Below are 16469 nucleotides of genomic sequence, written 5' to 3'. Positions count from 1 at the left end.
TTCTGAAGATTATGAATTAGATACTTTATCACAGGCATGCTGCTGTTACAAAGTACTATGATCAACAGTAAGGCAGGGAAAGAGTTGTACCTGTGGTAAAACAGAAGAGGGTTTTGTCCTTGAGAGAAAGTCTTGCCCAGTGATCAGAGCACTGACTAGGCTTTAAGAGACCTGGATCCTAGTCCATCTTTGCATCCGACCCTGGACAAGTCACTTTGCCTCTCTATGCCTTTGTTCCCTGCCCCCTTTCTCTACCTGTAAAGTTTTGAGGGCAGGTTTATCTTAGAGCATAGACAAATTACAGTGAGGTAAAAGACAGAAATGTTTTTCCCCTTTCGGTGAAAGAGGGCTAAATTACCATGATTTGGCTTCCAGCTACTACAGCATAAGAGCACACACACAGGCAATTACTATGAAGCAACTGACACAACACTGTACTCACCATAATCTGTCTACCTATAAACTTTGGGTATTTATAGGTAGACAGATGTATTTATTATTATTTATTGGGTATTTATAGGTATTTTCTCTGCTAAGTTAACTCAAGTGACCCTTCTAAAGTTCCCATAGATCTGGCAAATCTGGCTACAGGACATTGCACCTGAGCAACAATGTCTGTGTTGGCACTGCACTCATCCCTGTGGGCCACTAAGATGTCTTGGGACATATCTCATAGGCTTTTTGAAAAGTGAGCCACCCTATGAATACTTTCCCAGTGAATTGTGGAAAAATGTCTCTGCCTTTCCTTTGCACAGGAGACAGAATAGAAGGAAGGCATTAGAGAACCAGAGATGTATTTGGTACCCATATTGGTCTGAGATAAAAAGAAATGCAAAACTCTAGAATTCTTGGTTCAGAGATGATGCCTTTTTTTGGTCTAATAACAGGTATCATCTCTGAACCAAGAGTTCTACATTTCTTTAGAGAACCAGAAGCATTTGAGTGGTAGCAGCTGTTATGGAGACCACAACATCAGGTGCTCAATTAGTTTAACCTGAGCTTAATCCCCTGCACTCTCCCTGGTCTGGCAACTCAGTATCACCGCTATTGTACATGCAAGTTAAGAGGTTCTGTATGTGGACAGGACTCAAGTTAGGGTTAAAAGTCAGTAACAACTTGAGTTGACTTAACTTTGAAAATAAACCTGAACCATCAATTCCATAAGTCTTGTAATGCAGATTCTCAAGTCTTTAAGATACAAAGAGTAGAGATTAGCCTCCAACTGCTGCCTGTGGCCTGGTCTTGGATATGAATTTGTGCGCTACTCAGGTTGTAGCCATAAAATCTTGCTGGTCTAATAAAAGATATAATCTCTACTACAAGTTCTGATTCCTACTCATTCTTAGCACTCAGAAACATTTTTCTAGATGCAAATAGGTTGGGACAAGAACTAGTTATTTGCATTAGCCTTTCACCCCTGGGGGCCTGCATGCAGATGCTTGTAAAGGGGTCATAAGTGAGATAAGTTTGGAGCTATCATTAAGATCCATACGTCTTTCCACAGCCCCACACAGCAGGATCCAGAGTGATTCCAGTCGTCTGTCTCTTGTTATCTATCACAATTCCTAAATACACCACATCTGCATCACAGGTGTCTATGGATTTAGGAATTGTCAGGTGGGGCCTAAAACATCAGAGTAAACATAAACCTTTTTCTTTAAAGAAAACAAGTAACAAGCACAGTCACCAGGGCTCAGTTTCCTTACAATTCACTCACTGAGTTTTTCTTCTTTTTTGTACAGGACATGATATCAAGGCATTGTACCTGAAAGCTAATCTTATCATAAATGGCAGGAGTGTCTTATCCTACTCGGAATCACTTTGTGAGCCAGATCATCCAAAGTTTCTTTTCTGCGGAAAGAAAAAAGGAGGTAATTTATGTAGCAGGTTAAAATGTTGAATGTTTGGTAAACATCCTCAGCAAGATGTACCTGCTGTGCTACTGAATGTATCAACACATCCTAGCATTCTGTTCACTTCAGCCTAATGTTTAGGGATGGCAGGTGCACAGTAGGACAGAATCATTTTAAAGTCTTATTTTTACATAACATGTTGGCTTACTTTTATTCTAATCCCACAGAAGGGGGTGAGTGTTGTACGCCTCAGAGTCCAAGTATATAATGTCAATGAATGAGACATGCTATCTTAGGGAAGCAGAACCAGGAAGGGCTTCCCATGCCACCAAAGCCAGTCCCTGGAATTCACAGGCAACTTCAACAAGCCTGCTTGCATGGCCAGCAACTGCTGTAGGGAGGGGACTGATTTAATAAAATAAAATACAATACAATACAATAAAATGAGGGAACAGAGCCCTATGGAGTTCAGAGAATGCTGCTTTGGTAAGTTAGCTTTGAATAACTTCCCTTCCCCCTCACCTTCTTACCTGCCTCTCTATCAGCACAAGGATAATTCATCTCCTGTGGGCTTGATGACCATGCACAGCCTGCCAGTGAGGTGGCCTTTGGGGAATTGCTAAGACATTTCACGCTGCATAGAGATATCACAAAGAATAATAGGCAAATGCTGCATGAGCAACCAATTATGTAAATTCAGTAAGTCAGATAGACAGAAAAAATTAAATTCAGAGGCTTCCTCAATAGTGTATTGAATTAAAGAAAAAATAAGACACCCACAGACCTACTGGAAGACTGTCTTATTCTGATGAAGTACTTAATAACACCCTTTAGAAAATGCATTAAGGAGCACTAGAGTCAGTCCTGAGCCCAGTACAAGCTGCTGTTTACACATTAAGCCACAAAACCAAATCCTTCTGGGGTTTGCCGGTCCTTAATCTTCTCCTGGCAGGGAGATTGTTTTCACTAATTGAAGTGTATTATGATATAAAAGCATAGTTGATTGTTTAAATAATACCATATATCTTCATTTAGAAGCTGCCCTCAATTAACGAGACAATTTTTGCCACATGCTTTTTAATAGAAGCTACCTTGTTTAATAAGCACCTTTGTCGGGTAGCTTTGGCTTTACCATGCAAGTCACCACAGGAAGGAGTTGCGTTTTGAAGGCTGCCTATATACTTGCTTGGCGGTGCGGAGAGGGCATTTTAATTAGAGCAGTTCCCGGACAGCTGCTCTAATTAAAATGCCTCATCGTCATGTTTATTAAGCTCCTGTGCATGTCAAAATGACTGCAGGACTCTTTACCTAAACTTCATTCAATGAGGTTTAGATAAAGCAACTCCAGAGCCATTTTTAAATGCATGAAGACTTATACACATGACAGTGAGGCCATGCTGGAGCATTCTAATTAAAACGCAGAGTAGACTCGATTAATCGCGTCTGCTATGATGTGTTCTATTTAGAACCCGGACCAGCACATATATAGGCAGCCTTAGATGTCATGGCCTCAGAACGAAGGTATGGTCTTTCTATATGGCTGATGTAGATGTTTAACTATGTTGAGAAGGAGTTTGCTCCTAGGCACACATTGTACTAAAGTATAATTTTAACAATTCAGCAAGGCCATATTTAGACCATGTCTGCATGGCTGTTAAACTTGATTGCAATCCCATGAGCTGTCAAACACAAGGCAAAGCAACACTGAAGATGTCCAGCATGTTCTCCCTTGGACTGAAACTTGTGAGCCCTGTCTTCAGTGCATTGCATGGCAAGCAACACTAAAAAATCCAGTTTCTCCTCACTTTAAACATAGTTCCAATCAGGATTTGGTCACACACTGCTGAGGCCAAAACTTGTAAAATCTGGCTCCACTTTTCTTCCCAAAGAAGTGCTGACTTTCCTATGATTTATTTTTATTATAGAGTCTGTTGATTTTTTTGAAAGCACCACGGATACCCTGTACTGATAGAGAGGAATCTGCAGTGGAAAGGGGTTTAGGCGGAGTCAAAAGTCACAAATAGTTAACATTTTTCTTCCCTTAATTTTACGTAAGGACCTCGGCCCACACTTGGAATTACCTTAGCATACTATTCTAACTTATATTTCCTCAATAGTTTACTTAAGCAATTCAAACAATGGCCACATGTGCCCAAGCACAATTCCTTGGGGCCTTTGTTTTAATACAATGACAAATAAAGTATATTGTCTGTTTCTTGGGGATCAAAGCCTACTAGAACTTTTGCTGAGGAGGCAGCAAATAGGGGAACATTTTTAGTGCACAGAATCATTGCTAAATCCTTTGTGGTCTTTAGTTCAAAGGTGATCTTCCCCTTTTCAGGGAGGAACTCTTCTAATTATTCTCCATATCCCTCCCAAGAGAAGAGTTGCAAAAGAATTAAGGTTGCTCAAGTGTATTTCCCATCACTGCCAGCACAAATCAGAGAAAAACCACCTGTTAAGGCAGCATTAAAATCTGCATCAACCACAGCTCACAAGCTTTAACCAATCTTAATGCCCAAGGACATAACTTCTGCAATTCCCTGACTTACTGTCAACATATGAGGACACTCAACAAACATCTGATTCTTTGCAATCACATTTAAGCAATAAGGCTTATCCCAGACCTCAGATGCATTAACTTTTTCCCTCCAGCGGTTCCTGTTGTGGTTAGTGTATGTAATGCGTTATCTGCAGAGAGAGATTTGGGGGGAGCCAAGGCATGCGGAAAGAGGATGAGTGTGCAGTAAATTCTTTTAGGTGCAGTTGGACATGAGCCTCTGAGAAAGCAACTCCAGTACAAAACTGGGTTCTGGACTGATCTGCCTTGGGACCTCATTAAGTCTCACTTCCTTTATCACTCCCAGCGGAGACAATGATACTCATTCATCTATGATATCTATAGCTGAGCACTATTCAGGTCAGTCCTGCATCAACAGTTAATGGGAGCTTTGCCACTGAGTTGAATGGATGGAGGATCTAACCCTAGAGATACTTAACACTACTGCATTAATACGTGGATGAAGAAAAAAATTAAAATTCCAGAAAGGTTTAAAGCCTAGAAAAGGAAGAGGTGGGTGCAAATGTACTGTGGCCTTTATATAGTACAAAGAGTGTGAAAATGTTTAAAGATTTTCAGCATAAGAAAGATTTGAGAAAAGAGGAGTGAGAATTTCACTATAGGTGTTTTGTCAGAAATGAGAAGCAGCTTCACAATAAATGATAACCAGTAACTCAGAATATTTAGTGGGAAATTACAGCTTGTGCACAAAAACCCTCCACTTTCTAATAACCTGTTGAGTAGCAACAGTATGGGTAAATTACTTTTGTTAAGAAATAATGGTGAAGCTCCCCCTCTCTTCCCCCCACTTCCAACCCCCCAATGTCACAGGATCTTACAAACATTTTCTGTGCTGCTCTGTGGAAAGCATCTTTAATCATGTTAGCCACTAAAAATCTGAATATAGACAGCCACAACCTTGGATCGCTAAGAAGTGTTATGACTTAACTAGTGTCCTGTACAAAGGCAGGCACTTTTTTACAGAATGTTTTTACTGAAAGATTGTTCTGATTTATAGATCGATCCTATAATATTAATCTTTCTAACCATCTACACCATATGAGCTCAGGCAGAAGATTTCTAAAAAGATGCATCTCATATTCAACGAGCAAGGCTAGATGTTATAATTACTGCCACTGATTTATTTAATTTGCTCCTTTTTAATAGGCAAATGCAAGGACTGATGAACTATAGGAAAAATACTGTACTCAAGCAGCTTTTCAAAAGTGACATATTTTTTGCATTTGATTCAGTTTTAGGAATGTTCTCTTCTGTTGCAAACTCAGTAGTGCAATGCCCATATGGAAGGAATAACAGTTGTTTGGGTGCCTGGCTTAGTCAAAGTCACAGCCATCAAAGCAAATGGCCCTTGGCAGAGAAGAGTACTGACAAACCACTCAGCAGACTTGCTTATTCATGGTATCTCCTTGGAGCCACTACTGGCTGAAAGTTAAAGCTACTCTCATTTCCCACAACAAAAGCCCAGTTTCTCCTGGTAGAGAAGACAACAGTCCATCTGTGACACAGGGCTCTCAAAAGGAGTTTACTGGCACCATTCATATTTGTCAACCATTCCAATATTTCTGGTAGAGAGAGGTGGCTTTGCCATAATAGTCTGAAGTCAGGCAGGAGGTAGGCCAGAGTGATACCTTAGAAACTCACTTTTGCAGAGAAGAGACCATCTACTGTATCAAAAGCTAGCAGGTTGTTGCCCATGAAAGCCTATGCTACTCTGAACAACTTAGTCTCTAAGATACCACCTTGCTCTGCCCTCTGCAATCCTTTTGGTTGGAAAGCCACTCCACTGGGGCAAAGTATTAAGGCTGTGGTAGGAAGCTGGGGAAAGCTGGAGGAGCCTATCTCCCAGACTTCTGCTCCACAGAGAGATTCTCTCCGTCTCTACCTCAAGAAAGAATAGCCAAGACAACTGGGGACTTCTAATGGGAAAGCCTCCACAGTTTGTCTGTGTGCTGTGGAAACACCTTTTTCTTGAGGTTGGGGTAGCCAGGCCAATCTATTGAGTTAAGATCCTGGGTTGCATTGATCAGACCTTGATGCAGTGTTTAAAGTCTGTCATAGAGCATTGGAAAAAAAATTAGATTCTGCCTTCACTAGAGAGAGACTAGGCTCTCCACTAAGGAGTTGAAAGCACATGTGCTGTTTAATGCTACCTCCTTAATTTTCAAATAGGAATTCTGCAAAGCTAGGACACAAGCATTTCACCTTCAGTATCTTGGCAGGTTTGAAATATTGCAGGTTCAGCCCTAGCAAACCATGTAACCTGGGAAAGGTCTCCACCTCCACCAGTCCTAGAAGGACTCCGAGGGAAGAGGTTTATTTCCTAGGTTGTTCACAGCCCAGTCTTGCTCCGTGTTTGTCCTCTGGAGCTTGTGGGACTTTTGGAGCCTGACTCTGTGTTGCCTCACTTCGTGCTCAAACAAGGCTTATCACAAAGGAATCAGTACAAAGGGGAAATTTTCTATGTGCATAAATTTCCATACACTGCAATATATTTGACTAGGACAGTTTCCATGACCCATGTTCACTACTACTACTGCAAACCATTGATGACACATAGGGGGTGCACATGTACCCTCTGAGATTGGCCGTGCACCTCCTGGAAATGCCAGCTGCAAAACCAGAAATGCCAGCGGAAGTACACTTCCAGTTTTGCCACTGGTGATTTCAGGCTCGGCCATCAACTGCTGGGGGATCCCCCCTTCCTCCCAGTAGGCGATTAGCTGCTAGGGGACCCTTCCCCCAGTTGGTGATCTGGTGCCCCCCCAGACTTGGGAGGCACCAGTCACTCATTTTGCAAACACTTAGGCTAGGGACAGGAATTACACACAACTTGGTATAAGTGATCAAAATCTGGTTCAAGTGTGTAACACAACAGAAGTTCAGTGCACATAAACTGGTTTCAAAAAGGCTAAAACTAGTTTAAGATACACATGGATGGAACCAGTATTAGACTTAATTGATTTAGGTTAAATCCGTTTATTGAACTTCGGTCCCAGATCTTAAGCACCTACCCTGCTTTATTCAAATAAAGTCCTTAGGAAGTCACCAGGGTTCAAATAATGGGGGAACTTAGGGCGGCTGAGACCCCCCACATAAGAGACAAGAGCCCCCCTGTAAAATATGAAAATCATAACCTGAGGGGTCTCTGATTTTATTAGGGCATCATGATGGGAAGCCCAATCTTTTTGCAGCCCCCCCCACCAAGTCAAAGTGTAATTTGAACCCTGGAAGTCACTACTTACGTGAGTTAAGTTCCGCAGGAACACGGATGCCTACTGTCAGCACCTGCAACTCCTGTTTGGGCTCTAGTAAAATGTGCACTGAGAGGTGGGCTGTGCTCCTATTTTTAAACATTTGAGTCATTACTCCATGAAACTGAAATGTGTCAGACTCTAAGGCTCCTACTTCAGCCACAGAAGCAAACAGCCACGGCAACAGCTCTCTCTAAAAAGGCACAGCCGAGGGTCAAGGACATGGGACAGTCCGGTAGTGCTGTGAATTAGTTCCTGGAGCAGTAATCAGAACAGCCTGAGTTCTAATCTAAAGGCTGCTTTTAGCTTTTCTGTGGAACCTCAGGCAAGTCACGCACAGTTTCTCTGACTCAATTTCCTCCTTAATAAACTTTGGGCTAGGGTTTGGCGCTCTTGCAAATGCCAATGCTTGTTCCACACATTCAACACTTTGGCTAAATGCAGACATTTAAAAAGCCTGAACTGATTCAATCTTTGCAAGTCAATCTAACCTGCATAGATTGAACCAGCAAGCACGTGAATAGACATTCACTTTTAATTCCAAAAATGCAGCCACATGCCTTCAGTGACTCAGGCTAGTGCTAGAGCGAGCCCTCCCTTTCCTTTGGCATTGGCTGGAAGGCTGGAGGGAAGCTGAGCTGGAAGTGGGGTAGAGGGGTGTGACAAGGTCCCAGCAGGCTGAGTATAATTGGGGAGAAGTTTAAACCCCCACCCTGACCTGCGCAGTCCCCAGCCAGGATGTGCCTGGAGGGGGAGGAGGGAAGCTACTTTTACCAGGCTTTTTCAAGAGGAGAGGGGAGTGTGGCCAGACTCTGCCCCACAGCTGGCACTGAAGGATTGAGCAGTGAGACCAGTGGCATGGCTAGACCCCAGCCCAGGCCGGAGGCAGAGTGGGGAGGAGGGAGGCAGGAATCACAGAAGAGCAGGGCTAGCAGGGACCTCCAGAGGTCCTTCAGTGTCTAGTCCAGCCCCTGCCTAAGGCCTGGCCAGACCCTCCCATACAAGGTTTGCTGGCAGCACCCACAACCAAGAATACCTGCTAAGGGGGCTCTATACTGCTGGGGAAAAAAACCACCAAGGGCTTCCTGTGACTGGTTCTCCCACCCGCCCCAAGCGGGGCCCAGCACTGCACCCCTCCAAACCCCACCCCCATGCCCTGCATCAGGGGAGGAAGAGGAGAGGGAGAGCCCTGCCCACCACAGTGGCTCTGTGACAGCCCGGCCCAACCTGGGCACAGGGAGCTGGAAGCAAACCAGGCACACAGCTCCCATGGCCCCAGCCTGATCCACAGCCAGCTGGGAAGGGCCCTGCCCCTGTGGCCTGGCCCCACCATCTGCTTGCCTTGCCCACAGCTGGAGCTGGGGCTGCAGGGCTGAGCCAGACCATCCTACAGGCACTGCTGAAGGCAAACACGGAGGGGCCAGGCCAGGGGCAGAGGGGGAAAACTGGCTGCAGGAAGTTTTGGTGGTTTTTCCCCCCAAGCAATACAGAGCCCCCCAGCAGGTATTCTTGGTTGTAGGCACTTCCATATGGGATGCTGGGGGACTGTGAGTTAACTTAAACCAGGAAGGAATCTGGGTCAGAAGTTCCATAAACTGGTTTGACCTAATTCAGTTAAGTCTGAAACTACATTCAACCGGGTTTATCTTAAACCAGTTTCAGCCATTTTGAAAGTGGTTTATGTGCATTGAATTTCTGTTCTGTTACAGATTTAAACTGGTTTCTGATCACTTAAATCAGTTTATGTGTAACTTCTGTCCCTAGCCATAAAGTTTAGGGTTCATTTAAGAGATGCCAGGCTAAGACAACTTTTAGTGAACTACAGACAATTGCTAGAGGAGAAGGGCTGGGCAGAATGGAGTCTGAAAAATCCATATAACAAGATAAAAATACCACTTTCTCCCTCAGCATCAAAGAAGAAACAATATAATAGCTCATATGAGACAGGAGACTAAAATTTGTCCTGGATCCCAAGGGGCAGCAGAGGAGTGTAGGAAGCTTTGAACCTACATTTAAAATGTCTGAGGACTTTTAAGTGCTGGCTGAAGGCTTTGACCCAATAAGCTACAGAGAAGAGAAAGGGAGCTTGGATGGTACTGTATGACCACAAGCTCAGAAATAATCTTTTTTTCACCCAGTAAGTGGTGAGAATGGAGGAATTGTATCTAGTGGCTACAGAGCCAGAACCTGGCGAATGAGACTTAGGGATTTCAATCTTCACTTTTACACCAACTTTCCATACCTTTGACAAGTTACTTAACCTCTGTGTGCCAGTTTACTCCAAAAGTCAAAGACTTTTTAAATTAATTTAATATTCAATAAGCACTTGGAAATCAGATGCGTCAGGACAGAAAACTTTACACTTATTAACTGCCAGAGCACTCAGATGAGACTGTCTCCTCAACACTTCCATAAAGGCGTCCCTTACACAGGACATCCCCAGGGGCTTAGCATGGGCACTGGAACAAATTCCCTCTCACTAATAAGGCAGTGGATATCCTTTCACTTACCTCAGAGGGTTGTTATGGGCCTCTTTATGAAGCGCTTCACACTTCATAGCCCTGAACAATTCCAAATGTCATTACAACATACTCTCTACTGTCAAATGTTACTTTCCTTGTGGGTTGCACAATAAGGATCCACTTTGTTTTTCAGAACAACTCTACTATGAAGGACCCATCAGTCTGGGAAACTTTGAAGTCCCCCAAGTAAGTTATCTTACAACTTGAGAGCTGCTTCACACTTTAAAATATAAGGATCACCTAACAGAGTCACCATAGTCCTACCAGCTGCAGCTGGATTTTGTCAGTAATCACAGATTTTCTCTTCCAATACCAAGCACTAGAGCCATTCAGCAGCGTTTGTCATTTCCCCATCCAATGCATGGCATTGCATTTTGAATTGGTAACAAATGAAGCAGCTGTTCCTAGCAGTCTGAGAAAGGTTGCCTCTGGAAGTACCCATTAACAGCACTGGTTCCTTGGGTTTTTGTTTTGGGGGGGGCGGTTAATATTAGTAGAACTCACAAGGAGCCACTGCATTCATCAAGGGAATAAGGTACTACTCAATAGGTGCATCTACACATGCAATTAAGATGGAGCAATAAACTCTGGCACAGTTTGCACTGGAGAAAACTGCTTGCAGGCACAGTATTTGCATGTGCACCCAGGACCACAGCAATTCAAGCCAGGGCAGAGGAGCCCCAGGCTGGCAGGGGGCCTGAGCGGTCAGCCTTGGGCTCCAGGTGGCAGCGCTGGGCAGCAGAGGGGCTGGCTGGGGCATGAAGGTGCTTACAGTGCAGGGCTAACTGGCAAGCAGCCCCCACACTTTAGCACTCTCATGCCCCAGCCAGCCCCTGTCACTGTCTACATGTGCAGTACAGCACACATACACAATAACTCTGCCAGACAGCACTATCTTATGGTGGAGTTAATTAATTTACTGCACCCTAATACAGACCATATGTAGATGGTAACTCTTTACTGCAGAGCTAATAAGTCAACTCCTCCGTGGGCATGTCTACATGTTCATTACCATACAGTAATTACAACCCATTAAGTTTAGTACCTGTAATGATAGGGACTAACGTAATGTGCCATAATCAGTGCTACTGCACTTTAGTGCAAATTAACTTTTTTGTCACACTACTGTGCATTATATTAAATTTACTGTGCATTAACACAGGCTTTGCCTGCTGTTCTGTGCAGTAGAATTAGTCTTCTGGGGCGCCTGTACATGTCATGGGGTTTAATCCTCATTAAATTAAATAGGCTTATAAAATTTAACCTTGTTTATTCTGGAGCATTGCATCAGTGTTTGCATGCACTAGGTTTTCAAACGAATTAAGCTTTGGAGTGTTGCATCTGTGTTTGCACATACTAGGTTTTCAAATGAAATAAGCCCAGTCCTTGGCCAGCATCGCAGGAGAGCAGGATGGTCCCACACTGCTCCCCAGCCCAAGACCCCCTACCCCATGCTCTGCCACGTAGCTGTGGGAACAGGGAGCCAGCATACAGCACAAGAAAAAATAAAGCGGGAGCAATTCGAAAGCAGCAGCAATTCGAAGGGGTGAGCTACAAAATAGTCCCTGTACCATCTGTGGACAAAGAGGCTCATTACAAGTCTTGAGTTTTCATGCAAAAGTCCATGGAAGCAATGCTTTAGTTCTCAGTGAGCCAAACTAAACTACATCCAAGGAGTTTTAGTTTAATGCACCAGAAAGACTTTTAAAGCATCTGGAAAACCCATTCATGCAAACAGTCATTTCAGTGCTAGAAAAGGCAAAAAACTTGGCATGTACAAATGCCCCTACATTTTAAGTGTGTTGTATAGATCAGATGCACCCAGTAAAATGCTCGTGTTGATGCACACAATGAGTGTAAGGCCTACAAAACCTGGCCATGTTGATTATAGAGCTTCATCTAACATCAGCATCCTCAGGAGAGTCTGCTCAGGGGAATCTGGTTCAAATAAGGTTAAACAGCCATATTTGCAACTAAGTCTCTTGCTTCTTCCATAAAGCAGAAAGCCCTGGCTGAAGCAAAGAGACCACTGCTCCAAAGCCTCTATACATCTGGTGGCTTTCCAGCCCCATATTTTGTTCCTCTCCACACTGCTGAAAAAAAACAAGGAGTCTTGTATTGCCTAAAATCCATAAGAGAATTCTGTGTTAAATCCTCCTCCAAATCTCATGTGATCCTTTTTATAAGTCACTTTCCCAATTCTCCTCTGAACATTTTAAGTGAGAGAGAGGTTCTGGCCTACAAAACCAAGGATTCCTCAAACCACAAGTCTATTCAATTGGACTTTGCCTGGTTTGTTTGTGCAGGGTAAGGAGAGCAATTATGTAAAATTCTCCCCCTAAAAGAACTCTTATTTTTAACCACACATTTTGAGATGAAAATACATCCAGTTCCGAGTGCCTGTGGCATGTGTTTTTATGAAATTTCTTACAGCTCAATATGCTAACTCTGTAAGGATTCATCTGAAGTGATAACAGTTTAATAACTGAACAGTAAGATTAGAGTGACATGGAGCCAGTCCAAGATGCACTTCTCTCAGTCTAATTAAACAGCATCTGCAAAGTAAAGATGGCTTTCAAACCACAAGCCAAGGGGCAATTGTGTCAGAAAGGGTAAAAGGAGCTACACTGACTTGATAGGCATTTCTAAAGATGAGAATATTTTGTTTCCCTCTGGAAGCAATCACCATCATGTTTTAATTCAGAATTTGCTGCTCTGTTGTCTATAAGGAACAGGACCTTTGGCAAGTAGCACGGAACAAACCTTTTACTGGTACTGAAACATATTTAGGACTGGGAGAGATTTTTGGAGGGATGAAGTAGGAAAATATTTTTTTTAATTAAAAAAGGGATTTTCTCCTACAGAGAGAGAATTCTATTCACCACGTGCATGCTAATCTAGCGCTCTGCTTTTGTCTCATCCAGGGAGATTATGTTGTTTCACTGAAGCTGGTCAATGAAGATCATTTCACTGTTCTTTGCGCTGATTTTACCATAAAAAATCATCAAGACTATCCCTTCCCATAAAACAAAGAGACATCCAGCAATCCTTTCATGTAAGCTGTAGGCTACCAAACTCATCTGAGCTGCATAGCTAAGAAAGCCAGTTATATGCTAAAGTGCCATTGAAAGAAATTATTCCACTTGGAGATTCAGGTTCTATTCTTGTTTATAAGCTATTGTTTTTAAGGGAGTCTCCAGAACTACAGGAGGAATTTATCTTAAAATGCATACTGTAGTCCATTTGTATTTACAGACATGCTCCGGGAAGCAGGGGGGGAGGGGGTGTTTTAATCAACACAACTCCGAGAGCCGTGCTAATTAAAAATATGCAGAGCATCATATGTACCATAGTGTCCCCACACTGAAAAATGCCAGCAGGGTGCTTTGAACTAAAGCTCGTCAAACAAGCTTTAAAACACCCCACCACCAGCTTTCAGCGTGGGGACACTGATGCACATGACACTGGAGTCTGGTCTGATACACTGGAATTACATTCCCTGCACGTGTGTAGGAGCCCATTTGTTTTGCTTCAGCCACATATAGCCGCTTTTAAATAGCAAGCATTTTAAGCCCACAAAGAATTGTAGTACGACAACTGCAGAAATTATTAAATCAATCATTACCCAGTGATCTATAAGCATACTATCTTCATGCAGGAAGTCAGAACTTGAGGCCTGACTGCTTGCCCTATATTTGTGTGCTAATGAAGGCTAGAAGCTCCTTAATGTAGAGAATTTCCTGAATACTGATTTGCCTGTTATAGTTAGGGCTGCTGTAACTGGAACTAGGAAAGTCATCCCAACCATAAGAGCCTTCCTCACTTGAACTTGATACAACATATGTCTGTCATTTTATGCTCAGTTGATACAATAGAACTAGAGTACTCCAGATTTCAGTTTTGCACAGTCTGACACGATCTGGGATTTGGAAAGGCTTTAGTTTAAATGAAAGAGGCAGGCCAACATTATACCAGATGCAGGAATTGAAGTCACTGCTTATGGGGGAAGTGCTCAGTAATACCAGTTTCACTACAGTAAACTGATATGGTTGCTTGAGAAGGTTGGAAACAACTAGTAAACAATGGCATCACTCAGTCACTGGTATGGATGTGGAAGCTTTCATGTTACTCTAACACAAACCATCAGTGGCAATGCATAGAGGGTGAACGGGGGTGCACATGCACCCTCTGAGAGCACCGGTGCACCCCCTGACCAGCTGCGCTCGCCACTTAGGCACTGGGCAAAGGGGGCAGGTGGGAGCACCAGTGCCCCGCCCTGTGAGCACCAGCCAGGGAGCGTCACTCCCGAAAGCAGCCAGAGCCACTTCCAGAAGCAGCCGCAGACACTTCGGTGGTGCAACTGGCCATGGGGGAACCCCGCCTGGTCAGCAAGACCAGCCACGGGAGGACCTCCCACATCACTCACTGGTCATTGGGGAGGCACGTGCCCCTCCTGACTAAGGTGGCACCAGTCGCCCATGCAGACCATCAAACTCGATACTTACCAGCACAGGACAAACTGGGTGATGTCACAACCATTTTTTTAAAGTTGTTTTTATAGTACTGTGTCAAAGTTATAGAAGCATCCACCCGTAAAATAGATGAGAGAAGGCTTTCGGTATGCATTCAGTATTACACAAATACATTAATCAGATGGAATTAATGCAATATAAAAGTTGCAAAAAGCTGTAGACATCACCTAACTAATGATGAAGAAAATCAAATCAGTTTTTCTTTGGGAAGTCTCTAAGAAAGTAGAGAACAGGCTTATATACACCAATAGTTTCTTCAGACAGAGGGATTGCGGCATTTATCCAAGCAATATTATAAAAACAATGCTATATAATCATATACATCTATAGCCCTGCCTTTTTTGTATAAGCTTTTTTATGACCAAAGAAGAGAGACCCAGATGGATAAACAGAAGTATGAAGTCTAGTTTTTGAGTATTCAAAGTCTGTTCTCTGGAGTCATCACACTCTATTCTGTGGGACTTTGGGATTGGATTTGTTTCTGTTTAAGTTCCTTATAGCGATACGTGAATTACTCCACTCATATGCTACAGTGTCCAGTTGCTTCTCATTAAAGTCACATTAAAAAGAGTCCTATGTGTTCTGGTTTCTGATCAAGTATTTAGCCTACAATGTCCTCCAAAAGAAAAAGAGAGAGGGGTAAGAATTTTTTTTTTTTTTAAAGCAACTTGAGGTTTAACTAGTCTCTCCTCCATCCTTGGCTTTATTACCAGGCAGAGACATATCAGTAGAAATGAGCCATCCTTAACAGTTTAAGAAAACACCATTCCTGCATTTGACAGCCAAGTCTTTCTAATGTGAACTACATGCAATTGCTGTCAAAAGAATGCATTTCTGAACAAAGCAAGCATACCCTCATGTGAAGGTGAAATGCAGTATTTGCCAAACATCTAATATAGCACTATTTTATATATACTTTCTCATTTGTTTGGAAATAGTTAAACTGGGACCATGTCCACACTGCCTCCTGGAGTGCTAGTAAGCACAGCCATGAAAATATGCCTGCCTACTTGTTCGTGCTTTGTGCACACCTCACAGCCAAACACACACACACATATATACACCCCCCCATAGCAGCTATAGTGTGCGTGTGTGTGTGTGCATGTGTGTGTGTATGTGTGTGTGTGTAACACCCATACACACTTGGGCTGTGCATAGCAAAGTGTGTACTTTTAGTTGGGGCATGTATGTGTGTGTGTGTGCATGCGCACAAGATGGCCCCTGTTGTTTTGACCATGTGCTTTGCACACGGAAAGCTGCAGCCTTGTATCTGGGCAAAATATGTAAAATCCTCTGGCCTGATTGACCAGGGGAAGCAAAAACTTTTCAGGCAGTTTGGTTAAGAGAAAGACTGGAGTGTGGCACTCCCCACCTGGACAAGGCCAGGGTGATGTCATGCAGAAGGATACAAGGTGAGCTTGGCTGGTTTGCAGAGGGGGAAACTGCTAGGGGCTGCTGAAGAGTGAAGTCTCCTCCAAAGGAGAAGGAATTTACAGATAGCAAAAGGGGAGGAGAGAGAGAGAGGGAGAACTGTCCCAGTGTCTGGGAACTCCACTCTCCTCTTTTTGTTCCCCATTTTCTGAGGTTTTAAGGGATTAATACTGGGGAGAAGAGTATTGGTTCTTTGGGATGGCTGGCTAGGAATTAGACCTGGCTTTTCCCTTTTGTTTCTTTTGATTGTCCTTTGCTCCAGTCAAGCTGTGAGGCTGAGCCAGATGTAGCCAATAATT

At 43.3% G+C, this 16469-nt stretch overlaps 1 protein-coding gene and 1 long non-coding RNA gene across 2 annotated transcripts in view; one reads left to right on the top strand and one right to left on the bottom strand.

Annotated features, from left to right (window-relative positions):
* The window catches only part of LY86 (lymphocyte antigen 86), a 39726-nt gene extending 24417 nt beyond the window's left edge, over positions 1-15309 (top strand). The window contains exons 3-5 of the mRNA XM_090039335.1: positions 1743-1871; positions 10341-10393; positions 13132-15309. Of these exons, the coding sequence (XP_089895461.1) occupies positions 1743-1871; positions 10341-10393; positions 13132-13233 (284 nt within the window). The 3' untranslated portion in view covers positions 13234-15309. The remainder of the gene's footprint in view (positions 1-1742; positions 1872-10340; positions 10394-13131) is intronic.
* LOC149868892 (uncharacterized) overlaps positions 1-16469 on the bottom strand; it is a 170581-nt gene that overhangs the window by 113957 nt on the left and 40155 nt on the right. The window lies entirely within an intron of this gene.

This window comes from Crocodylus siamensis, chromosome 3 (genome assembly GCF_052110815.1).
Source record: "Crocodylus siamensis isolate JL-2025a chromosome 3, ASM5211081v1, whole genome shotgun sequence".
In the NCBI taxonomy this organism is placed as follows: Eukaryota; Metazoa; Chordata; order Crocodylia; family Crocodylidae; genus Crocodylus; species Crocodylus siamensis.
Note: the sequence above shows the minus strand (reverse complement) of the source record. Positions and strands in the feature narration are given on the sequence as shown.